The sequence below is a fragment of the Procambarus clarkii genome, chromosome 40 (assembly GCF_040958095.1).
Source record: "Procambarus clarkii isolate CNS0578487 chromosome 40, FALCON_Pclarkii_2.0, whole genome shotgun sequence".
Classification (NCBI taxonomy): domain Eukaryota; kingdom Metazoa; phylum Arthropoda; class Malacostraca; order Decapoda; family Cambaridae; genus Procambarus; species Procambarus clarkii.
The window spans coordinates 8,754,211-8,780,508 of NC_091189.1; the positions used below are offsets into that span (position 1 = coordinate 8,754,211).

At 46.8% G+C, this 26,298-nt stretch overlaps 1 protein-coding gene across 1 annotated transcript; it reads right to left on the reverse strand.

Annotated features, from left to right (window-relative positions):
* Window positions 1–3,695: 3,695 nt before the first annotated feature.
* On the reverse strand, window positions 3,696–9,972 carry LOC138373005 (S-antigen protein-like). Its single transcript, XM_069339054.1, has 2 exons — window positions 9,932–9,972; window positions 3,696–6,231 (listed from the first exon to the last, which is right to left on the reverse strand). The coding sequence occupies exons 1-2, from the start codon at window positions 9,970–9,972 to the stop codon at window positions 3,696–3,698; spliced, it is 2,577 nt and encodes an 858-aa protein (XP_069195155.1).
* Window positions 9,973–26,298: the final 16,326 nt, after the last annotated feature.

Here is a 26,298-nt window from a genome sequence, read left to right on the forward strand (position 1 = left end):
TGAACTGTCATATTAACTTCTGGGTCCGAGTTTGGAGTCGAACGCCTCCTCAGGATTTTGCTCTCTCCTTTTATATGCTTCTTTCCTTAATCTAGGTTTCCCCCCCTCTGAATCATTCATGTCTTTTACTGTTGGATTGAATTAAAGTGCAGTTGTTGTTACACTCTGTAAGCATTTCCTGTCTGTGATCTTGGTTATTTATATAGTAAATACAAATAGTAAATACACACACACAGCTTTACACACACACAGGCCTCGTAGGGGCCTCGTAGCTTGGTGGATAGCGCGCAGGACTCGTAATTCTGTGGCGCGGGTTCGATTCCCGCACGAGGCAGAAACAAATGGGCAAAGTTTCTTTCACCCTAAGTGCCCCTGTTACCTAGCAGTAAATAGGTACCTGGGAGTTAGTCAGCTGTCACGGGCTGCTTCATGGGGTGTGTGTGTGTGGTGTGGAAAAAAAATAGTAGTTAGTAAACAGTTGATTGACAGTTGAGAGGCGGGCCGAAAGAGCAAAGCTCAACCCCCGCAAAACACAACTAGTAAACACAACTAGTAAACACAACTAGTAAACACACACACACACACACACACACACACACACACACACACACACACACACACACACACACACACACACACACACACACACACACACACACACTGGAGTATGCGGCTCCAGCCTGGAGTCCATATCTAGTCAAGCATAAGACTAAACTGGAAAAGGTTCAAAGGTTTGCCACCAGACTAGTACCCGAGCTGAGAGGTATGAGCTACGAGGAGAGACTACGGGAATTAAACCTCACTTCGTTGAAAGACAAAAGAGTTAGGGGGGACATGACCATCACATTCAAGATTCTCAAGGGAATCGACAGAGTAGATAAAGACAGGTTATTTAACACAAGGGGCATACGCACTAGGGGACACAGGTGGAAACTAAGTGCCCAAATGAGCCACAGAGACATTAGAAATAACTTTTTCAGTGTCAGAGTAGTTAGTAAATGGAATGCACTAGGAAGTGATGTGGTGGAGGCTGACTCCATACACAGTTTCAAATGTAGATATGATAGAGCCCAGTAGGCTCAGGAATCGGTACACCAGTTGATTGACAGTTGAGAGGCGGGACCAAAGAGCCAAAGCTCAACCCCCGCAAGCACAATTAGGTGAGTACACACAACTACACACACACACGGCTGAGCGGACAGCGCCTACAAGTCACAGTCCAAATAAAAGCGCCCGGGTTCGATTTCCGGCGAGACAGAAATAAATGGACAGTTTCTTTCACTTGATGCCGCTATTCATCTAGCAGTAAATAGGTACCTGGGAATTAGACAGCAGCTATGGGCTGCATTGTGGGAATATAAAAAATATATGTAGCAGACATGATAGAGAATAATAGATCGGAATTCAGTACATTAGACAAACGACGGCGAGAAAGGTGGGGTCCAAAAGCTAACATCTCGATCACACACACAGACACGCTAACAGTTGGGAGTAGGGGACCAAAGAGTCGAAGCTCAACCCCTCGCAAGCACAACTAGGTGAGTACACACATCGTTTTCTGTTGCAGGTCGCAGCCAGCTTGCACTCTGTCATTATTTCTCACTCTGTCTTTATACGTGGGAAGGTGGGTGGGGGGAGTGTGTGTGTGTACTCGCCTATATCTGTCTGCAGGATCGAACATTCGCTTCGGCTTTTGGATCCAGCCGTGTGTGTGTGTGTGTGTGTGTGTGTGTGTGTGTGTGTGTGTGTGTGTGTGTGTGTGTGTGTGTGTGTGTGTGTGTGTGTGTGTGTGTGTTCACCTATTTGTTCTTGCGGGGGTTGAACTCTGCTCTTTCGGCCCGCCTCATACTGTCAATCGAGTGTAACTAACTGTTAACTAATGTTCTTTTTTCCCACACACACACACACACACACACACACACACACACACACACACACACACACACACACACACACACACACACACACACACACACACACACAGGAAGCAGCTCCGTAACAGCTGTCTAACTCCCAGGTACCTATTGACTGCTAGGTAACAGGGGCATCAGGGATGATAGAAACTTTGCCCATTTGTTTCTGCCTGGTCCGGGAATCGAACCAGGGCCACAGAATTACGAGTACTGCGCGCTGTCCGCTCAGCTACCAGACCCCCTGTATGTGTGTGTGTGTGTGTGTGTGTGTGTGTGTGTGTGTGTGTGTGTGTGTGTGTGTGTGTGTGTGTGTGTTTTCGCTTGCGAGCGTTCACCAATTGTTTTCTAACTTCCAAAGATAATAACCAAAATAGCATTAATAAGTTACAACAATTTTCAGAGCAAGCATTTAAAACACAACTGGAATATCTAAAAGCTTCGCTGGAACAGATACACACACACACACACACTCACACACACACACACACACACACACACACACTCACACACACACACACACACACACACTCACACACACACACACACACACACACACACACACACACACACACACACACACACACACACACACACACACACAAGACCAAAATTCCTGAACTACAAGGCGCGGAACACCCAAAATACCATTAACTGCACACGTGCAAACCCCAGCCGGAGTGTTGCCGCCTAACAGTTCACAATAATATGGGGGGCAATAATTTTGAACCAAGGGGTGGTGGAGGAGGGAGGGGAGGAGACGGGGGGGGGGGATGATACCAGAGTCTCTCTGCAACGAACTCCTCTCGTCCAGACCATTAGTAATGCAGTCTCCCCCCCCTCCCTACCAACTTCTTTAATACAGTAGACTCCGGGAGGCGGCAAACTTTGTCCTGATCCTATTTCGATAGCGAGGCTCAAGTGAGGGGGGGTGGGGTTAGTTCCATTTGAGTGAGGTCCATGTGGAGAGAAAGCACACACACACACACACATGGACGACTCATGTGTGCTATACGGGATCTCTCTAACCCTGTCTGTGTAACACAGACGAGAGTGTAAAGCATGCATCGTTGTGAGCATTGCACTATAGTGGCCTCACGTCTGCGGCAGAGAATAAAATAAAACTATATAACAGTTTGTCAAAACGTTCTTTTCCAAATTGTGTTACAATTTTGCTATATTAGCGTAACAGATTTAGTGCGCCTAGCCAACAGCTTGTGCCAGGAGAGCATTAGTAGATATACTGCCGGGGCTCGAAAATGAGTCAAGCAATAAATTCGGAACTCACAGATGTTAGTTTTAAATACTTACGTAAAGTTTAACATATTAATTTTGTTGACCAGACCACACACTAGAAGGTGAAGGGACGACGACGTTTCGGTCCGTCCTGGACCATTCTCAAGTCGATTGAGAATGGTCCAGGACGGACCGAAACGTCGTCGTCCCTTCACCTTCTAGTGTGTGGTCTGGTCAACATACTTTAGCCACGTTATTGTGACTCATCGCCTGCATATTAATTTTGGTTTAAATACACATGTTAAGTTAAACATATGCATTTAAGTTTAATTACATATGTTACGTTTAACATACGTCATATAAGAAACGTTACCTAAGGCTTCTTCAGTGTCATATTAATGTTTTTTTTTCCATTGCCTTGATCAATACCCAAGCCTCGGAGCGTGTGAAGTGCGGCGAGGAGATAATTAGGAGAACCAGAGAGGGAAACAAGGCAAGGAGTATATTGCATTTAAAAAAGGGAAAATATATAGATTCTTATTGTAGTTGCTATGCTATAAAAAACACGTGAGAAGATTCTGTGCCTCGTCTGTGAGAAGATTCTGTGCCTCGTCTGTGAGAAGATTGTGTGCCTCGTCTGTGAGAAGATTCTGTGCCTCGTCTGTGAGAAGATTCTGTGCCTCGTCTGTGAGAAGGTTCTGTGCCTCGTCTGTGAGAAGATTCTATGCCTCGTCTGCGAGAAGATTCTGTGCCTCGTCTGTGAGAAGATTCTGTGCATCGTCTGTGAGAAGATTCTGTGCATCGTCTGTGAGAAGATTCTATGCCTCGTCTGTGAGAAGATTCTGTGCCTCGTCTGTGAGAAGATTCTATGCCTCGTCTGTGAGAAGATTCTGTGCCTCGTCTGTGAGAAGATTCTGTGCCTCGTCTGTGAGAAGATTCTGTGCCTCGTCTGCGAGAAGATTCTGTGCCTCGTCTGTGAGAAGATTCTGTGCCTCGTCTGTGAGAAGATTCTGTGCCTCGTCTGTGAGAAGATTCTGTGCCTCGTCTGCGAGAAGATTCTGTGCCTCGTCTGTGAGAAGATTCTGTGCATCGTCTGTGAGAAGATTCTATGCCTCGTCTGTGAGAAGATTCTGTGCCTCGTCTGTGAGAAGATTCTGTGCCTCGTCTGTGAGAAGATTCTGTGCCTCGTCTGTGAGAAGATTCTGTGCCTCGTCTGTGAGAAGATTCTGTGCCTCGTCTGTGAGAAGATTCTGTGCCTCGTCTGTGAGAAGATTCTGTGCCTCGTCTGCGAGAAGATTCTGTGCCTCGTCTGCGAGAAGATTCTGTGCCTCGTCTGCGAGAAGATTCTGTGCCTCGTCTGTGAGAAGATTCTGTGCCTCGTCTGTGAGAAGATTCTGTGCCTCGTCTGCGAGAAGATTCTGTGCCTCGTCTGTGAGAAGATTCTGTGCCTCGTCTGTGAGAAGATTCTGTGCCTCGTCTGTGAGAAGATTCTGTGCCTCGTCTGTGAGAAGATTCTGTGCCTCGTCTGTGAGAAGATTCTGTGCCTCGTCTGTGAGAAGATTCTGTGCCTCGTCTGTGAGAAGATTCTGTGCCTCGTCTGCGAGAAGATTCTGTGCCTCGTCTGCGAGAAGATTCTGTGCCTCGTCTGCGAGAAGATTCTGTGCCTCGTCTGCGAGAAGATTCTGTGCCTCGTCTGCGAGAAGATTCTGTGCCTCGTCTGCGAGAAGATTCTGTGCCTCGTCTGCGAGAAGATTCTGTGCCTCGTCTGCGAGAAGATTCTGTGCCTCGTCTGCGAGAAGATTCTGTGCCTCGTCTGCGAGAAGATTCTGTGCCTCGTCTGCGAGAAGATTCTGTGCCTCGTCTGCGAGAAGATTCTGTGCCTCGTCTGCGAGAAGATTCTGTGCCTCGTCTGCGAGAAGATTCTGTGCCTCGTCTGCGAGAAGATTCTGTGCCTCGTCTGTGAGAAGATTCTGTGCCTCGTCTGCGAGAAGATTCTGTGCCTCGTCTGTGAGAAGATTCTATGCCTCGTCTGTGAGAAGATTCTGTGCCTCGTCTGTGAGAAGATTCTGTGCCTCGTCTGAGAGAAGATTCTGTGCCTCGTCTGTGAGAAGATTCTATGCCTCGTCTGTGAGAAGATTCTGTGCCTCGTCTGTGAGAAGAGTCTGTGCCTCGTCTGCGAGAAGATTCTGTGCCTCGTCTGTGAGAAGATTCTGTGCCTCGTCTGTGAGAAGATTCTGTGCCTCGTCTGTGAGAAGATTCTGTGCCTCGTCTGCGAGAAGATTCTGTGCCTCGTCTGCGAGAAGATTCTGTGCCTCGTCTGCGAGAAGATTCTGTGCCTCGTCTGCGAGAAGATTCTGTGCCTCGTCTGCGAGAAGATTCTGTGCCTCGTCTGCGAGAAGATTCTGTGCCTCGTCTGCGAGAAGATTCTGTGCCTCGTCTGCGAGAAGATTCTGTGCCTCGTCTGCGAGAAGATTCTGTGCCTCGTCTGCGAGAAGATTCTGTGCCTCGTCTGCGAGAAGATTCTGTGCCTCGTCTGCGAGAAGATTCTGTGCCTCGTCTGCGAGAAGATTCTGTGCCTCGTCTGCGAGAAGATTCTGTGCCTCGTCTGCGAGAAGATTCTGTGCCTCGTCTGTGAGAAGATTCTGTGCCTCGTCTGTGAGAAGATTCTGTGCCTCGTCTGTGAGAAGATTCTATGCCTCGTCTGTGAGAAGATTCTGTGCCTCGTCTGCGAGAAGATTCTGTGCCTCGTCTGTGAGAAGATTCTGTGCCTCGTCTGTGAGAAGATTCTATGCCTCGTCTGTGAGAAGATTCTGTGCCTCGTCTGTGAGAAGAGTCTGTGCCTCGTCTGCGAGAAGATTCTGTGCCTCGTCTGTGAGAAGATTCTGTGCCTCGTCTGTGAGAAGATTCTGTGCCTCGTCTGTGAGAAGATTCTGTGCCTCGTCTGCGAGAAGATTCTGTGCCTCGTCTGTGAGAAGATTCTGTGCCTCGTCTGTGAGAAGATTCGGTGCCTCGTCTGTGAGAAGATTCTGTGCCTCGTCTGTGAGAAGATTCTGTGCCTCGTCTGTGAGAAGATTCTGTGCCTCGTCTGTGAGAAGATTGACAACATTTTTCTACTGCTTCCGGTTGAGATTGCTCCTTCTGCTGCCTATACTTCGTATTCTACTCCTTGTTATTCTACTTCCTCGTCTACTTCTAATACTATTACTACTTTTCTTCATCTACTTCTTAATTTTCTAATTCTTTCTTTCTTTCTGCTTCTTAAGTATCTTCGATTCTTTACCTTTTGTGCTTCGTGTGAGAAGAAGTAAGACACTGATGGAAGGACCAGTGAAGGGGTGAAGGGGGTGGTTGGGAGGGAGTGAAAGGATGAGGATAAGAGATAGTGAGAGAAAGGAGAGTGATGTAAGAGAGACACACACACGAAGAGAAAAGTTAAGAGTGGCAAAATAGTTCAGAGTTGTCGAGCGACTGGAAGGCCGGTGTCGAATAACTTGGATAAAGATAACTGAAGAGAAAGGGAATGTTTGAGGACACAAAGAAGAGGAGATAGAAGCAATGTAAACATCCAAACGAAAATAAAGAGCATGATATAAGTAAATATAGAAAGCATGGAAGACGTGAAGTAGGCACAGAGGAGGAAGTAGGCACAGAGGAAGAAATTGGAAGTTTCCTTATTAAGATCCCTCAATACCACAGTCAAGAAAACTTGAGCTTCACACGCGTGGGGTGGTGTCCAGGGTTCGAGTCTCCTAGAACCCAGGTGAATGGAAGGAAAAAGGAACGGGGGTGGAGGGAGGGAGTAAGCAGAAGACAGAAAGCAGCCACGAAGTGGGAAGACGCAAAACAAAAAAATAAAGAAAACGAGGGCAGCAAGGAGGACCAGGGGGGGGGGAGGAGGAAGTTTTTGGCTCAAGTGGAAACGCATATTGTGTGTGTTGTGTTGGTTGGCTCACACTCACTCACTCACTCACACACACACACACACACACACACACACACACACACACACACACACACACACACACACACACACACTGTCCCCACCTGAAGAAACACATAAGGAAACTTGAAAAGGTTCAGAAGTTTGCGACGAGGCTTGTCCCAGAGTTACGAGGGATGGGATATGAAGAGCGGCTGAAGGAACTGAACCTTACGACACTAGAAAAAAAGAAGGGAGAGAGGGGATATGATAGGAACATATAAAATACTCAGGGGAATTGACAAAGTGGAGATAGACAAAATGTTCACACGGGATAGTAACAGAACGAGCGGACATGGGTGGAAGCTGGAAACTCAGATGAGTCACAGAGATGTTAGGAAGTATTCTTTTAGCGTGAGAGTAGTGGAAAAATGGAATGCACTTAAGGAACAGGTTGTGGAAGCAATCTCAATTTATAATTTTAAAACTAGATATGATAGGGAAATGGGACAGGAGTCATTGCTGTAAACAACCGATGGCTAGAAAGGCGGGATCCAAGAGTCAGTGCTCGATCCTGCAAGCACAAATTGGTGAGTACAAATAGGTGAGTACACACACGTACACGTCAACACCGCCCCCCCCCCCCCCAGTAATGGAAGTGGTTGAGTAGGTTGGACACCCGACTAACTTTTGAGACTTCAGAAAAGACTTGGAAACGCGCTCGCAAGACTGTGTGTGTGTGTGTGTGTGTGTGTGTGTGTGTGTGTGTGTGTGTGTGTGTGTGTGTGTGTGTGTGTGTTGTGTGTGTGTGTGTGTGTGTGTGTGTGTGTGTGTGTGTGTGTGTGTGTGTGTGTGTGTGTGTGTGTGTGTGTGTGTGTAGTGTGTGTGTGTGTGTAGTGTGTGTGTGTGTAGTGTGTGTGTGTGTGGTGTGTGTGTGTGTAGTGTGTGTGTGTGTGTGTGTGTGTGTGTGTGTGTGTGTGTGTGTGTGTGTGTGTGTGTGTGTGTGTGTGTGTGTGTGTGTGTGTGTGTCCTTGTAGGGTCGAGCGTCTGCTCTTAAGCCCCGCCTTTCAACTATCAGTTGGTTTTTTACATAGTGTCATTAACGTGCGTTTACAAAGGTGTAATTCCGACCAGCTTCCACATGTCCTCTATACACATACATACACCGCCACTCTACTTATCAAGAACTCTCCAAATACCAAACATGTAAATTGGCGGTCTTCTTGTTTTTGTTTTTTTTTGTAATATATTGTTAATTGTATCTTCTGACTGGTGTCTGTGGGGTGATAACGTTCCTATCAGTTATATCTTTCAGGACTCTTATTTAGCCTGCGCAAAAGCATGATAAATTAGTCTTTGAGAATGTAAGGAGTGACCTTGCGCAACGCATCCCTAGGCGTCAGCCCAAAAATAAAAGTGGGAAAATTAACTTTGGAGAGTTAATTTTTTTCAGCTTCTCCCGACAGTGAAGAAAACCTAAGAAATATTGAAACGATTCGTTTTAGAATCCTTAATCTTACCCTTTCGATCTTATTCAACATATTATATATATATATATATATATATATATATATATATATATATATATATATATATATATATATATATATATATATATATGCCGTACCTAGTAGCCAGAACGCACTTCTCAGCCTACAATTCAGGGCCCGATTTGCCTAATAAGCCAAGTTTTCCTGAATTAATATATTTTCTCAAATGTTTTTCTTATGAAATGATAAAGCTACCCATTTCATTATGTATAAGTCAATTTTTTTTATTGGAGTTAAAATTAACGCAGATATATGACCAAACCTAACCAACCCTACCTAACATAACCTAACCTATCTTCATAGGTTAGGTTAGGTTAGGTAGCCGAAAAAGTTAGGTTAGGTTAGGTTAGGTAGGTTAGGTAATCGAAAAACAATTAATTCATGAAAACTTGGCTTATTAGGCAAATCGGGCCTTACATAGTAGGCTGAGAAGGGCGTTCTGGCTACTAGGTACGACATATATATATATATATATATATATATATATATATATATATATATATATATATATATATATATATATATATATATATATATATATATATATATATATATAGTTATATAATGTATATAATATATATATACATATATATATATATATATATATATATATAGTTATATAATGTATATAATATATATATACATATATATATATATATATATATATATATATATATATATATATATATATATATATATATATATATGTCGTACCTAGTAGCCAGAACGCACTTGTCAGCCTACTATGCAAGGCCAAATTTGCCTAATAAGCCAAGTTTTCCTGAATTAATATATTTTCTCAAATTTTTTTCTTATGAAAAGATAAAGCTACCCATTTCATTATGTATGAGGTCAATTTTTTTTTATTGTAGTTAAAATTAACGTAGATATATGACCAAACCTAACCAACCCTACCTAACCTAACCTAACCTATCTTTATAGGTTAGGTTAGGTTAGGTAGCCAAAAAAGTTAGGTTAGGTTAGGTTAGGTAGGTTAGGTCGTCGAAAAACAATTAATTCATGAAAACTTGGCTTATTAGGCAAAAATGGCCTTGCATAGTAGGCTGAGAAGTGCGTTCTGGCTACTAGGTACGACATATATATATATATATATATATGCGAACAAACCTGAATGGTCCCCAGGCATACGAATAGTGTGAGGCGAGTGCCCAGAATCCATTCTGTACAGAATAATGGGGAGGTAAGATGGCGTTTATGAGCTCACAAACATGCCTATCCCTCCAAACCTTTTCTTACACCCCCATCCCTTCTTCCCTCACTCACTCCCTCACTCACTCACCGCAGCATCCACTCACCTACCCACCCACTCTTCAGATATACTCTCCTTCCACCACATTTGCACTAATTAATCCTCTCCACGATGTCTTAAGATTTCAAAGATTTCCCATTCCGTTCTTCGCCTCCAAGCGTTTCCTCCTTACTTCCCAGCACGGGTTCTCTCGTGATAAAGCTTTCTTCAGAAAGTTAATAGAATTCTATGACCGAGCGCAAGAAATCACACAAGACATAGCAAGGTGGGCAGACTGCTGACTTTTAGAGGGGAAAAGGCGCAGATAAAAATACACAGTAGCCGCAAGAGACTAGCACACAAGTTGGTGAAGCAGGCAGGAGTGACAGGGAAGGTGCTGCTCCTGTGAATAAGGGAGTACCGCAGCAACAGAAGACAGAGAGTCACTGTGAGGGAAGAGATCTCAGAGTACCGAGATGTCGCCAGCCTCGCTAGTTGAGTTACTAAGAGAGGGGGAAGCCTCGCTAGTTGAGTTACTGAGAGGGAGAAGCCTCGCTAGTTGAGTTACTGAGAGAGGGGGAAGCCTCGCTAGTTGAGTTACTGAGAGAGGGGGAAGCCTCGCTAGTTGAGTTACTGAGAGCGGGGAAGCCTCGCTAGCTGAGTTACTGAGAGCGGGGAAGCCTCGCTAGTTGAGTTACTGAGAGAGGAAGCCTCGCTAGTTGAGTTACTGAGAAGGGAAAAGCCTCGCTAGTTGAGTTACTGAGAGGGGAAGCCTCGCTAGTTGAGTTACTGAGAGGGAGAAGCCTCGCTAGTTGAGTTACTGAGAGCTCGGAAGCCTCGCTAGTTGAGTTACTGAGAGCGGGGAAGCCTCGCAAGTTGAGTTACTGAGAGAGGGGGAAGCCTCGCTAGTTGAGTTACTGAGAGGGAGAAGCCTCGCTAGTTGAGTTACTGAGAGCGGGGAAGCCTCGCTAGTTGAGTTACTGAGAGCGGGGAAGCCTCGCTAGTTGAGTTACTAAGAGAGGGGGAAGCCTCGCTAGTTGAGTTACTGAGAGGGAGAAGCCTCGCTAGTTGAGTTACTGAGAGCGGGGAAGCCTCGCTAGTTGAGTTACTGAGAGAGGAGGAAGCCTCGCTAGTTGAGTTACTGAGAGGGCGAAGCCTCGCTAGTTGAGTTACTGAGAGAGGGGAAAGCCTCGCTAGTTGAGTTACTGAGAGGGAGAAGCCTCGCTAGTTGAGTTACTGAGAGCGGGGAAGCCTCGCTAGTTGAGTTACTGAGAGCGGGGAAGCCTCGCTAGTTGAGTTACTGAGAGCGGGGAAGCCTCGCTAGTTGAGTTACTGAGAGAGGGGGAAGCCTCGCTAGTTGAGTTACTGAGAGGAAGAAGCCTCGCTAGTTGAGTTACTGAGAGCGGGGAAGCCTCGCTAGTTGAGTTACTGAGAGCGGGGAAGCCTCGCTAGTTGAGTTACTGAGAGAGGGGGAAGCCTCGCTAGTTGAGTTACTGAGAGGGCGAAGCCTCGCTAGTTGAGTTACTGAGAGAGGGGGAAGCCTAGCTAGTTGAGTTACTGAGAGGGAGAAGCCTCGCTAGTTGAGTTACTGAGAGGAAGCCTCGCTAGTTGAGTTACTGAGAGAGGAAGCCTCGCTAGTTGAGTTACTGAGAGAGGGGAAGCCTCGCTAGTTGAGTTACTGAGAGGGAGAAGCCTCGCTAGTTGAGTTACTGAGAGGGCGAAGCCTCGTTAGTTGAGTTACTGAGAGAGGGGGAAGCCTCGCTAGTTGAGTTACTGAGAGGGAGAAGCCTCGCTAGTTGAGTTACTGAGAGGGAGAAGCCTCGCTAGTTGAGTTACTGAGAGCGGGGAAGCCTCGCTAGTTGAGTTACTGAGAGAGGGGGAAGCCTCGCTAGTTGAGTTACTGAGAGGGAGAAGCCTCGCTAGTTGAGTTACTGAGAGGGAGAAGCCTCGCTAGTTGAGTTACTGAGAGCGGGGAAGCCTCGCTAGTTGAGTTACTGAGAGAGGGGGAAGCCTCGCTAGTTGAGTTACTGAGAGAGGGGGAAGCCTCGCTAGTTGAGTTACTGAGAGGGCGAAGCCTCGCTAGTTGAGTTACTGAGAGAGGGGGAAGCCTCGCTAGTTGAGTTACTGAGAGGGAGAAGCCTCGCTAGTTGAGTTACTGAGAGCGGGGAAGCCTCGCTAGTTGAGTTACTGAGAGAGGGGGAAGCCTCGCTAGTTGAGTTACTGAGAGGGAGAAGCCTCGCTAGTTGAGTTACTGAGAGGGAGAAGCCTCGCTAGTTGAGTTACTGAGAGCGGGGAAGCCTCGCTAGTTGAGTTACTGAGAGAGGGGGAAGCCTCGCTAGTTGAGTTACTGAGAGGGGGAAGCCTCGCTAGTTGAGTTACTGAGAGGGCGAAGCCTCGCTAGTTGAGTTACTGAGAGAGGGGGAAGCCTCGCTAGTTGAGTTACTGAGAGGGAGAAGCCTCGCTAGTTGAGTTACTGAGAGCGGGGAAGCCTCGCTAGTTGAGTTACTGAGAGCGGGGAAGCCTCGCTAGTTGAGTTACTGAGAGAGGGGGAAGCCTCGCTAGTTGAGTTACTGAGAGAGGGGGAAGCCTCGCTAGTTGAGTTACTGAGAGGGCGAAGCCTCGCTAGTTGAGTTACTGAGAGAGGGGGAAGCCTCGCTAGTTGAGTTACTGAGAGGGAGAAGCCTCGCTAGTTGAGTTACTGAGAGCGGGGAAGCCTCGCTAGTTGAGTTACTGAGAGCGGGGAAGCCTCGCTAGTTGAGTTACTGAGAGAGGGGGAAGCCTCGCTAGTTGAGTTACTGAGAGGGAGAAGCCTCGCTAGTTGAGTTACTGAGAGCGGGGAAGCCTCGCTAGTTGAGTTACTGAGAGCGAGGAAGCCTCGCTAGTTGAGTTACTGAGAGAGGGGGAAGCCTCGCTAGTTGAGTTACTGAGAGGGAGAAGCCTCGCTAGTTGAGTTACTGAGAGCGGGGAAGCCTCGCTAGTTGAGTTACCGAGAAGGGAGAAGCCTCGCTAGTTGAGTTACTGAGAAGGGAGAAGCCTCGCTAGTTGAGTTACTGAGAGGGAGAAGCCTCGCTATTTGAGTTACTGAGAGCGGGGAAGCCTCGCTAGTTGAGTTACTGAGAGGGAGAAGCCTCGCTAGTTGAGTTACTGAGAGGGGGAATCTCGCTAATTGGGTTACTGAGAGAGGAAACCTCGCTAATTGAGTTACTGAGAAGGGAGAAGCCTCTCTAGCGATCTTGTCTGAAGCCTGACAGGGTCTCGCCCTTCTCTTCCCTATAATCAAAGATAACACCTACATCCTTCCTCTGTAGCTAATCTTTTCATCTATTTTCTTCCTCATATTTGTTTACTCAAATTAGCGCAACTCCCTCCTCGGCTGGCACGTTCCAGTTCTCCATTAATTTATCGTTAATTTCTTCAGTGCTTTATCATTTCCACGCCGTTATTCTCGATTTTATTATCTAAGCAAATTTGCTGGTGTACTCACCTAGCTGTGTTGGTGCGGGGGATATAACCCAAGGTCCCGCCTCTCAATCATTAATTAACTGGTGAATAGGTTTCAGTGCCTGTTATGTGTTCTCTCTTTTCACCAATTGTTCTCCACCACAAGATAGTGAAGAACAGGAGGAATTCAAATTGCAAAAACGTAAACCATGCGTCATAAGGCTTGATAAACCGATTTGCCAAATTTACCAATCTTTTTACCAACCGGTTTACCAATCATTTCTCAAGGCCCATAACATCCCCCTTCCTAAGCCTCCTGATCATCTTGAGCTTCCTGCTCCTCTTTCATCTTGGCCCCTCCTCGTCGCCTCCACCTTCCACCTTCCTGGTAGTGCCTCCAGGATAATATGTGGAGGTGTATTCAGTATTGTGGGGCAGCGTATGTAGAGAAATATGGTGTGGCAGTTGCACACAGCCACCAGGTGTTCATCTCCAGCGAGGGACACCTGGGTCTTCCTCGCTTAGCTGTGTGGAAGGGAGAGAGGAGGAGGAAGAGAAGAGGAAGGGGAAGAGAGGAGGAGGAGGAAGAGAGGAGAAGAAGAGCGAAGAGAGCAGGAGGAGGAGGAGGAAGAAAGGAGAAAAGAAATCGACTGTGGCAGATGTTGATGGAAGGAACTGACGAATCCAGGAAGTGAAAAGTAAACTGCAGACTTGGTTGATGAGTGAAACATGCGGGGGGGGGGAGGGGGGGAGGGGGAAGAGACGAAGACCACGCGAACCACTAGTGGTCATTACGGTCAGCGCCCCCCCCCCCTGTAGACCCCCCACAACACCGCCCCACCTATTGGGAAACCCCACAACCCTTAGTTGTGGCACACACACACACACACACACACACACACACACACACACACACACACACACACACACACACCAGAGATATTAGAAAGAATTTGTTTAGTGTCACAGTGGTTAACAAATGGAATGCATTAGGCAGTGATGTGGTGGAGGCTGACTCCATACATAGTTTCAAATGTAGATATGATAGAGCCTAGTAGGCTCAGGACCCTGTACACCAGTTGACTGACAGTTGAGAGCCGGGACCAAAGAGCCAGAGCTTAACCCCCACAACCACAAACAGTTGAGTACACAAGTGTGTTGTTGTTATCTATGTACAACTAGAGGAGCTCACTTATTTGTTAATCTCTCTCTCGAAGAAGAAGAAGAGTGTAGGCTACTGGAGCAGACTGCTCTGACTCATTAGCAAGCTTAGGTCACCTCAGATGCGTTCCGCCTGACTCTGCCCTTTTTTTGGCGATGGTAATCAAGTTTCCTTAGTCTTGATAATCAAAAGAGGGGAGGAGGGTGTTAGGGGGCGGTAAGGAAGGAGAGGGGGTATTGGAAGAGGGGAAAAGGGGAGAAGGGCACTATCAGGGGAAAGCGCCAAGTCATTACGACTATATAGCACTTGGAAGGGGTCAGAATAAGGATTTGGGATGAGACGGGGGGAAGGAATGGTGTCCATACACCCCCTGGACGGTCGGGGATTGAACGTCGACATCCATGAAGCGAGAGAGAGAAAGAGTGTGTGTGTGCAGGGGGGGGGGGGTAGAGCGGGGAGGGGGGAGGGGGGAAATCAACATAACCCGAGCACCGTCGAGTACCCAATTAATAAATAAGGCGAAGACGCGGGTTAAGCGCCACACTGGACACCCAGGAGGAAAAAAGTGAAGCCCATAACCAAACTGGGGCGCCAGCCTTTACTAATGTGGCATTACCGTAACTCCCCGCGTCGTGCTCCCAAACTGGCCCCCCACCATTCCATCCTCTCCTCAGGGAAAACCCCAACTCCCCCCCCCCCCCCCCCACCCGCTCCTATCCCAGGATTAAGGGATTTTCGTTGCCAGGGATCAGTGTATTGATCCCCGGCGTCTCGGGAAGCAAGATAAATTATATTTCCGGGACCGAGGGGGGGGGGTAAAAAAAATAGGAGCGAACTTTTATTGGGGGAAGATTTTGATCCGAGCGCAACATTTCCTACAAGAAAGTGGGTCATGGCACGTGACTTTCTCGGTAGTTAATGAAGAGTCTAATGGCCAGATTCTGGAAGGCTTCAGTCTTGTTTACGTGGGTGATGGACGAGGAAGGGAAGGTGGGTGGAAGAAAGGAGGGAGAGGAGGAAGATAGGAGGGAGAGGGGGAGAAAGAAATGAGAGTAGGAGGAAGAGGGAAGGGGAGAGAGTAGCAAGACCTGAAGACCTCCTGGCGGCCGTATGGTTGGGAAGGGTCTTATGATGCTTCTCTAGCCGTAAACAAGTAGTATTTATCAATGAGTTTACCTTCATGCTTGTGGCTAACTAATTGTTGGGAGCTGGCTAGCTGTGTAAGAGCGTGTACTCTTTCTCATGATTGCCTGCATGCTGTTCTAAGTGTCTGCGTGCCTGCGTGTCTGCGTGTTTGCGTGTCTGCGTGTTTGCGTGCCTGCGTGTCTGCGTGTTTGCGTGTCTGCGTGCCTGCGTGTCTGCGTGTTTGCGTGTCTGCGTGCCTGCGTGTCCGCGTGTTTGCGTGCGTGAGTGTCTGCGTGCCTGCGTGTTTGCGTGCCTGCGTGCGTGCAAGACTTGCACGTTAACTGCGGCTGGTGACGTCCTTCGCAGCTGTGAGACAGGCAAGATGTGTGATAACACTCACGTTACACCGCTACTCTTTGGTGTACCGGCGAGTACCGCTCCTCCTGGTGTCTCCTCACTCACTCTTCACTCTCACCGCCATCTCCTCTCACTACATAACTCTTCTTCACTTTACGGGTTATTCATGCCCGTGCCACCTCTTGGGTGGCCTCATCTTCATCAATCAATCACTTCTTCACTCTCCACTTCACGTCACTTCCCCCCCCCCCGCTTAACATCCGCTCTCTAATCCCTCACTCTTCCTTCACTCACTCCTCCCACCAGTTACCCTGCACCTCACTCCCCGTTCACTCACTCACTCACTCACTCACTCACTCACTCACTCACTCACTCACTCACTCACTCACTCACTCACTCACTCATTCTTAACTTCATGAACATTGTTGATGTTTGTCACGATTATTATTACTGAAATAATGCAAATATATCAGGTTTTTTATCATAGTTTATTTTTATTAGTAATACACATATGGTTTTTATTAGCAGTAGGAAGGGGGGACATTGGGACCTGCGAGGTCCCTCTGGCCTCGTCCGGGACCAGTTCGGGTCCTCACACACACACACACACACACACACACACACACACACACACACACACACACACACACACACACACACACACACACACACACACACACACAGGTCGCCCGGGTTCGCACATTCTCAGGTCCTTCCCATCGCGCTCGTGTCCGGAAGAAAATAAACCGCGACGAGCCCAGAATTTCTGGCGTGCGAGCGTTATGTGGGCGACACCTGCCACCGACTCACCTGGATTAGGATTCTGTAGGTACCCGCAATGTACGGATTACAGCAGAGGGATTAGCCGAATCCAGAGGAGCCGGTGCGTGGTTCGTGGTGAAGCAACCAACCGGCAGTGACAAGTATCTTAAGGTTTATTTGTGGGGTTACACTGAGGTTCTCACACGTGGCCCAGCTCACCTGGGGATTACACTAAGGTTCTCACACGTGGTCTAGCTCACCTGGGGATTACACTGAGGTTCTGACACGTGGCCCAGCTCACCTGGGGATTACACTGGGGTTCTGACACGTGGTCTAGCTCACCTGGGGATTACACTGAGGTCCTGACACGTGGCCCAGCTCACCTGGGGATTACACGGGGGTTCTGACACGTGGCCCAGCTCACCTGGGGATTACACTGGGGTTCTGACACGTGGCCCAGCTCACCTGGGGATTACACTGAGGTTCTGACACGTGGCCCAGCTCACCTGGGGATTACACTGGGGTTCTGACACGTGGTCTAGCTCACCTGGGGATTACACTGAGGTTCTGACACGTGGCCCAGCTCACCTGGGGATTACACTGGGGTTCTGACACGTGGTCTAGCTCACCTGGGGATTACACTGAGGTTCTGACACGTGGCCCAGCTCACCTGGGGATTACACTGGGGTTCTGACACGTGGCCCAGCTCACCTGGAGATTACACAGGGGTTCTGACACGTGGCCCAGCTCACCTGGGGATTACACTAGGGTTCTGACACGTGGCCCAGCTTACCAGGGGATTACAATGGGGTTCTGACACGTGGCCCAGCTCACCTGGGGATTACACTAGGGTTCTGACACGTGGCCCAGCTCACCTGGGGATTACACTAGGGTTCTGACACGTGACCCAGCTCACCTGGGGATTACACTGAGGTTCTGACACGTGGCCCAGCTCACCTGGGGATTACACTGAGGTTCTGACACGTGGCCCAGCTCACCTGGGGATTACACTGAGGTTCTGACACGTGGCCCAGCTCACCTGGGGATTACACTGAGGTTCTGACACGTGGCCCAGCTCACCTGGGGATTACACTGAGGTTCTCACACGTGGTCCAGCTCACCTGGGGATTACACTGGGGTTCTGACACGTGGCCCAGCTCACCTGGGGATTACACTGAGGTCCTGACACGTGGCCCAGCTCACCTGGGGATTACACTGAGGTCCTGACACGTGGTCCAGCTCACCCGGGGATTACACTAGGGCTTTGGGTCGGTAGTGACGTCTCTCAGCTCACCTGAAGCCTCAAATCTCCATCGCACGTTTAAACATACATGTAATATGCTTCCATTGCGCAGGGACGGCAGTTACAGCAGGAATATATCCACAACAGATATACCTTGAGCTCACCTTAAATATATTGAAGAAAAGCAAATATGACGAGAAGGGAATAAGGAAAAGAAGCGTGATAATCTTTCGAACTCCGAGGGGTTGAGATCTCACCTCATTCAAGAAGGATTCCTGCCACACGACCCATGAGGGATAACACGCATAGTCTTGGGGACCATAGACTTGGAGGCCTGGTCGACGACCGGGCCGCGGGGACGCTAAGCCCCGGAAGCACCTGAAGGTAACCATGGCATGGGGAGGCTCTGGGTGGGGCCACATATGCCGCAGATGTAATTCTCTTTATGTGGGCTTCAGGAGACAGGTTTGGTGTGATATCAACTCCTAGATCTTTCTCTCTGTCCGTTTCATGAAGTACTTCATCTCCTATCCGTATCCTGTGTCTGGCCTCCTGTTTCCACCGCCTAGTTTCAGTAAATTGCATTTACTCGGGTTGAACTTTAGTAGCCATTTGTCAGATCATTCATTCAGTCTATGTAATCTTGTAATCTCCTACTATCTTCCTCTGTTTTAATTGGTGTCTAAGTGTGTATGTGTGTGTGTGTGTGTGTGTGTGTGTGTGTGTGTGTGTGTGTGTGTGTGTATGTGTGTGTGTGTGTGTGTGTGTGTGTGTGTGTGTGTGTGTGTGTGTGTGCAGTGGTGGGGGCAGGTTGAGCTCCATCTCCTGGGCCCCAACATATAATCAATAATGGCCTAGTGCGACGGTTCCCCATCTTGGGTCTTGCTATATTTACACTTCAGTTAGAGTGCTGTGTTGCTTGCATCCCTCCGCACCTCCCTATCCACCTCAACACCCACCTATCCTCTCACCTTCACCACCATCACTTTCTCTACGTCTCTCCCAACTTCCGTATTCGATGCACTAACCACACAGTCACACATTCCCCTTCCTTGAAAATTCATTTTCCACCAAGAATCTTGTCGCTTCTCTCCAAAGGAAAGTCCAACCACATGTGCTGGACGGTAGAGCAATGGTCTCGCTTCATGCAAGTCGTCGTTCAATCCCTGACCGTCCAAGTGGTTGGGCACCATTCCTTCACCCCCGTCCCATCCCAAATCCTTATCCTGATCCCTTCCAAGTGCTATATAGTCGTAATGGCACTTTCCCTTGATAATTCCCTCTCTCCCTCTCCAAACGAAAGCATTTGTTAAACGAAAAATGTCTCCAAACACTGAAATTACACAACCACCTCGTTCTAGTCTGCCTATACCTGTCTCAGCTTCTTTATCCTGCTCTCTCTTCTCCTTACCTTTACACTCCTCCCCCTACGCTCTCACTTAACGCCCCCCCCCCGACCCGAACATACCAACACCGGCGGCACACACACACAAACTGTACAACAGCGGCGGCATATGCGACGCTGGCAAATATGAAAACATCGTTTAGAAACCAGAATCAAGACTCTCTCAAGGCAATCTATACAACATTTGTTAGAGCAACACTGGAATACGCAGCACCGCAATGGTTTGCAACAAGATTGGTGCCAGAACTAAGAGGGGGGAACAGTTTTGAAAATTGGCTAATGGAACTAAATCTCACAACCACAGAGGATAGAAGGATCAGAGGGGATATGATCACAACATACAAACTACTGGGGGGGGGTGGAAATAGATAAGGTGGACCAGGATTGTCTCATCAGACTGAGAGAAAGCAGGACAAGAGGACACAGCTGGAAGCTGGAAACGCTAATGAGGACGGGAGGAAATACTCGTTAATAATACTCGTTCATAATACTCGTTAATAATACTCGTTAAATAACCCGTTCTCGCAAATTCGTAAAGTCAATATTGACTTATTAACTACGTGCATAGGTGATATACTAAACATAATAGATACCCTTAAAAAGATTCATAGAAAACACCATCCTTACCTAACCTTGTTAGTATCTTAAGATAAGCATCTTATTGCTTCGTAATTACAATTATTACTTAACCTATACCTATTATAGGTTAGGTAATAATTGTAATTACGAAGCAATAAGATGCTTATCTTAACATACTAAGTAGGTTAGGTAAGGTCGGTGTTTTCTATGAATCTTTTTAAGGGTATCTATTATGTTAAGTATGTCACCTATGCACATATTTAATAAGTCAATATTGACTTATTAAATTTGCGAGAACGGGTTGCGTTAAAAATACTCGTTAATAATACTCGTTAATAACACTCGTTAATAATACTCGTTAATAACACTCGTTAATAATACTCGTTAATAATACTCGTTAATAATACTCGTTAATAACACTCGTTAATAATACTCGTTAATAACACTCGTTAATAATACTCGTTAATAATACTCGTTAATAACACTCGTTAATAACACTCGTTAATAACACTCGTTAATAATACTCGTTAATAATACTCGTTAATAATACTCGTTAATAATACTCGTTAATAACACTCGTTAATAATACTCGTTAATAACACTCGTTAATAATACTCGTTAATAACACTCGTTAATAATACTCGTTAATAACACTCGTTAATAACACTCGTTAATAACACTCGTTAATAATACTCGTTAATAATACTCGTTAATAATACTCGTTAATAATACTCGTTAATAACACTCGTTAATAATACTCGTTAATAATACTCGTTAATAATACTCGTTAAAAATACTCGTTAATAATACTCGTTAATAACACTCGTTAATAATACTCGTTAATAACACTCGTTAATAACACTCGTTAATAATACTCGTTAATAATACTCGTTAATAATACTCGTTAATAACACTCGTTAATAACACTCGTTAATAATACTCGTTAATAACACTCGTTAATAATACTCGTTAATAATACTCGTTAATAACACTCGTTAATGATACTCGTTAATAATACTCGTTAATAATACTCGTTAATAACACTCGTTAATAATACTCGTTAATAATACTCGTTAATAATACTCGTTAATAACACTCGTTAATAATACTCGTTAATAATACTCGTTAATAATACTCGTTAATAACACTCGTTAATAACACTCGTTAATAATACTCGTTAATAACACTCGTTAATAATACTCATTAATAACACTCGTTAATAATACTCGTTAATAACACTCGTTAATAACACTCGTTAATAATACTCGTTAATAATACTCGTTAATAATACTCGTTAATAATACTCGTTAATAATACTCGTTAACAATACTCGTTAATAATACTATGTACGGTTATAGTTAACAAGTAGAAGGCATAGTTCTCTCACCCCTCTCTTCCTCCCTCTCCCTCCCCCCCTCCCACGCTTCCTTCCTTCTTCCCTGCTTTTCTTTCTCGCCCTCCTTTCCTTCCTTCGTGCCCTGCCTGCCTCCCGTGCGAGGCAGCGAGTCGATGCCACTCACATTAGGGAGCCCGAGCAGAGGCACGAACAAAGGCAGGGCGGAAAAGGTGCATTAAACAATATCCAGGCTGGGGAAGACGCTGTGAGTGTACACAGCCTCCACAGAGAGACGCTGTGAGTGTTCACAGCTCCACAGAGAGACGCTGTGAGTGTACACAGCTCCACAGAGAGACGCTGTGAGTTGACCAGACCACACACTAGAAATTGAAGGGACGACGACGTTTCGGTCCGTCCTGGACCATTCTCAATCGACTTGAGAATGGTCCAGGACGGACCGAAACGTCGTCGTCCCTTCAATTTCTAGTGTGTGGTCTGGTCAACATACTTCAGCCACGTTATTGTGACTCATCGCCTGCACGCTGTGAGTGTTCACAGCTCCACAGAGAGACGCTGTGAGTGTTCACAGCTCCACAGAGAGACGCTGTGAGTGTTCACAGCTCCACAGAGAGACGCTGTGAGTGTTCACAGCTCCACAGAGAGACGCTGTGAGTGTTCACAGCTCCACAGAGAGACGCTGTGAGTGTTCACAGCTCCACAGAGACACGCTGTGAGTGTTCCCAATATTACACACCTGTCTAAACTCACACACAGACACATCTTCTGTAATGTTTTAGCAAGCATATTCTTTCCTTAGCTTTCTGAAGTTTTTTTTTGGGGGGAAAAGCCTTTAGTGTGAGTTGGCCATGAGGTGAACTGTGCGCGGAGCCTCCTTGATTAAGAGGCAGGTGATGGGTAATCGTCCCCCTCAACCCCCCCCCCCCCAAGGCTACTCAACCGGTTAATTGGTCATCAACTTTTACCCCCCTTAACCTCTCATCGTTCTCTTAGCCTAATACTGATCCAGGTGATGATCCTGAAGAGGAAGCAGGAGGAAATAGAGGAAGGAAGAGAGGAAGAGGCCGAACATCCGTCACCCGCTGGCCTCGTCTGTCATCCGTCACTACACTGGCCTCGCCTGCCATCCGTCACTCGCTGGCCTCGTCTGTCATCCGTCACTCGCTGGCCTCGCCTGCCATCCTTCACTCGCTGGCTTCGCCTGCCATCCGTCACTCGCTGGCCTCGCCTGCCATCCGTCACTCGCTGGCCTCGCCTGCCATCCGTCACTCGCTGGCCTCGCCTGCCATCCGTCACTACACTGGCCTCGCCTGCCATCCGTCACTCGCTGGCCTCGCCTGCCATCCGTCACTACACTGGCCTCGTCTGCCATCCGTCACTACACCGGCCTCGCCTGCCATCCGTCACTACACCGGCCTCGCCTGCCATCCGTCACTACACTGGCCTCGTCTGCCGTGAATTGTCCTTGACACATTTTGTGGCCGCCTGTCACTCAATGAATTTTAATTAAACTAGACGTGGATATGAGCTAGTAGGAAAATGTGACCAATTAAACGTTCTGGCCACAGATTTAGGTAAAGGTTCAGGGCCACAGATTTAGGTAAAGGTTCAGGGCCACAGATTTAGGTAAAGGTTCAGGGCCACAGATTTAGGTAAAGGTTCAGGGCCACAGATTTAGGTAAAGGTTCAGGGCCACAGATTTAGGTAAAGGTTCAGGGCCACAGATTTAGGTAAAGGTTCAGGGCCACAGATTTAGGTAAAGGTTCAGGGCCACAGATTTAGGTAAAGGTTCAGGGCCACAGATTTAGGTAAAGGTTCAGGGCCACAGATTTAGGTAAAGGTTCAGGGCCACAGATTTAGGTAAAGGTTCAGGGCCACAGATTTAGGTAAAGGTTCAGGGCCACAGATTTAGGTAAAGGTTCAGGGCCACAGATTTAGGTAAAGGTTCAGGGCCACAGATTTAGGTAAAGGTTCAGGGCCACAGATTTAGGTAAAGGTTCAGGGCCACAGATTTAGGTAAAGGTTCAGGGCCACAGATTTAGGTAAAGGTTCAGGGCCACAGATTTAGGTAAAGGTTCAGGGCCACAGATTTAGGTAAAGGTTCAGGGCCACAGATTTAGGTAAAGGTTCAGGGCCACAGATTTAGGTAAAGGTTCAGGGCCACAGATTTAGGTAAAGGTTCAGGGCCACAGATTTAGGTAAAGGCTCAGGGCCACAGATTTAGGTAAAGGTTCCGTCTTGAATGCGAGGGGTCTTGAATACAAAGGTACACAGGTGTATTGAAGGCTCTGTCTTTCCCCGATTTATAAGCTCTCAGGGAAGGCTCAGAGTTATAACTCTCAGGGCAGGTCAGAGTTATAACTCTCAGGGCAGGCCAGAGCTCAGCGCTAAAGGAAGGCTCAAGACCAGGATTAATGACAAAGTTTGAGGAACAATTAGCAAGAAGTACAACAGTTTGACCTACAGTGTCTTCGCTGCAAAGCCTGGCAGCTAATAAGGACTCTGAATAGTTTTGACATACACCATATTCTAATTAGCAACTCTTAGATGGGACTGAATGCTACGGAAGCAGCTTCAGATGATGCAAGATGGGACTGACAAACTTTACCCAGACACACATATATATAGACACAATCTGTAATGATCTTCTCTGCCGATGTGATCTGATACAATATCTGGTGTTGCGTAATTTTAAGCCTGTTAAAATTACTAATTTAGTTTCAGTTGATATATTGAACGGGCTGTCCCTCACCCGTAATACAGCTGCCCCGTCACGTGGAGGGCCTATAGAGAGCCCAAGTGACGGGACCCGTCACGTGAATGATTCGCACCATCAGCCTACCCACGCCCACCCGCCTGCTCGGAATACGCGAGCTGCGTACCCCAATATTATCGCTGCGGGGCATAATGGCCTCCGACAGCTGGCTAATATTCACCACAGCCCGGCATGAGCACGGTGACAAGTGCCCAGTCGTTCCCCCCTCACTACCCCGGCCAACACACACACTGGGAGCCTGTGTGTGGGGGGAGGAGGGCCTGAAGGCTGAGTGGACACCACTCGGGGTTCGTAATCCTAAGGGTCCTAAGGGTTGGATCCCCGGCAGAGCCGGAAACATATGGGTAGTTTCTTTTACCGTGATGAACCTTTTCACCTAGCAGTAAATAGGTACCTGGGAGTTAGACAGCTAATACGAGCTGCTTCCTGTGTGTGTGTGTGTGTGTGTGTGTGTGTGTGTGTGTGTGTGTGTGTGTGTGTGTGTGTGTGTGTGTGTGTGTGTGTGTGTGTGTGTGTGTGTGTGGAAAAAAAATAAGTTGATTGATTGACAGTTGACAGGCGGGCCTAAAGAGTCAAGGCTCAATCCCCGCAAGCACAACTAGGTGAATACAACTAGGTGAATATACAGACACATTTACATATATATGAACATAACAATGTTAACTGCAGGAGGCCTACTGGCCAATACGACGCAGCTCCTATTTAAACCCGCCCAAAACTTCAATGTATTTGTGTTCAACCTGCGCTTGAAACAACACAGTGATTCAATAACGTTACATCCTCGAGCTTTAAAGACCACAATATAATTCTGTGTAGATACGTAAGAATTCTGCCACTGGCTCGAAACCAAATCTTATGAGAGAGAAACAGACACTCAGAGAACACGACCAGTTTTTTTTTTTTTTACCACAGACGTGGCCATACATTTACAATGATAATCAGCACATATACAATTTCTTCTGTCCTCCATGGACAATGTTAGAGATGTGTTAAACATATAGTTCAGGGTTTTATTGAACAATCAACCGCAGAAGGTGATTCGGTGCTTTTAAAATGCTAAGCTAACCTACACTTGACAGTTTAAACGATTTTCAGCGTCATGTGACCACTAAAGACCACATTTGGCTCCACCAACTTTGTCATCCACAACATCATGTACAAGAGGGCACATGTTTTGGGGCAAAGCCTAACAAGGAACGCGCGCACATAAGCTCACGCTGAAAGGGAAATGATTGATGTTGCTGTGAAAGTTGCAGCAGCCCCGAGGACCTGGACCGGTCGCAAGAAAGACCTAAGTTAGTCGTAGCCGCCAGTAATTAACGTCCTCAGGCAAGTGCCAGCAGCCAGCAGCCAATAACCAGAAATGAGAGAGAGAGTAGACCTGAAAAGAGTATTTGTTTTACAAGAGAACTCACCAGCCATTCGGGACATAGTGGAAGTATATCAGAAGTGGGTGGGAACGGGAGTGATCGTCAGCGGTACTTCAAGCTGGGTTTTGCAACTGTGTTTGCACCTAGACGATTGATGGAACGGGAATACACACTACAATAGCCATTGTAAAAAGCTGTGTGCAGATACATAATATCAGAGAGAGCCGGACAGAGAACGACACTCGCCCACAAAGGGAGAAGGAGCTGAGAAAGAAGTGAAGGGAATTATCAGGCAAAGCGCCAAGCCATTACGACTATATAGCACTTGGAAGCGATAAGCATAAGGATTTGGGATGGGACGGTTGGGGAAGGAATGGTTCCCAATCACTTGAGCTGAGAAAAGAGAGCATCCTAGCCTAGCCAAGGCTAGAGCAGGGATGCTCTCCCTGCTCTAGCCTCTTTGGTATATATATATATATATATATATATATATATATATATATATATATATATATATATATATATATATATATATATATATATATGTATATATATATATATATATATATATATATATATATATATATGGTATATATATATATATATATATATATATATATATATATATATATATATATATATATATATATATATAAACATAGTTTCAACAATTAATTAGAGCGTATCGACCAACTCCAGCATTTGCCTTTACTACTTGGACGTATTTGATACACGGTAGTTAAACCATTTAGGCCTTAACTAGTGCGGTCCATCAGCTGTCCGTATACGCCGCCGGCCACCTCCCTCGCTATATCACCCCGCGCCCTCCCCCACGCCATCCCCATGCCCTCCCCCCCCCC

Coding starts and splice junctions, on each gene's coding strand:
- LOC138373005 (XM_069339054.1), bottom strand. CDS start 9,972: ATGTGGTGGAAGGAGAGTATATCTGAAGAGTGGGTGGGTAG. Junction 6,232..9,931: donor TCTGAAGAGTGGGTGGGTAG/GTGAGTGGATGC, acceptor ATCTTCTCACAG/ACGAGGCACAGAATCTTCTC.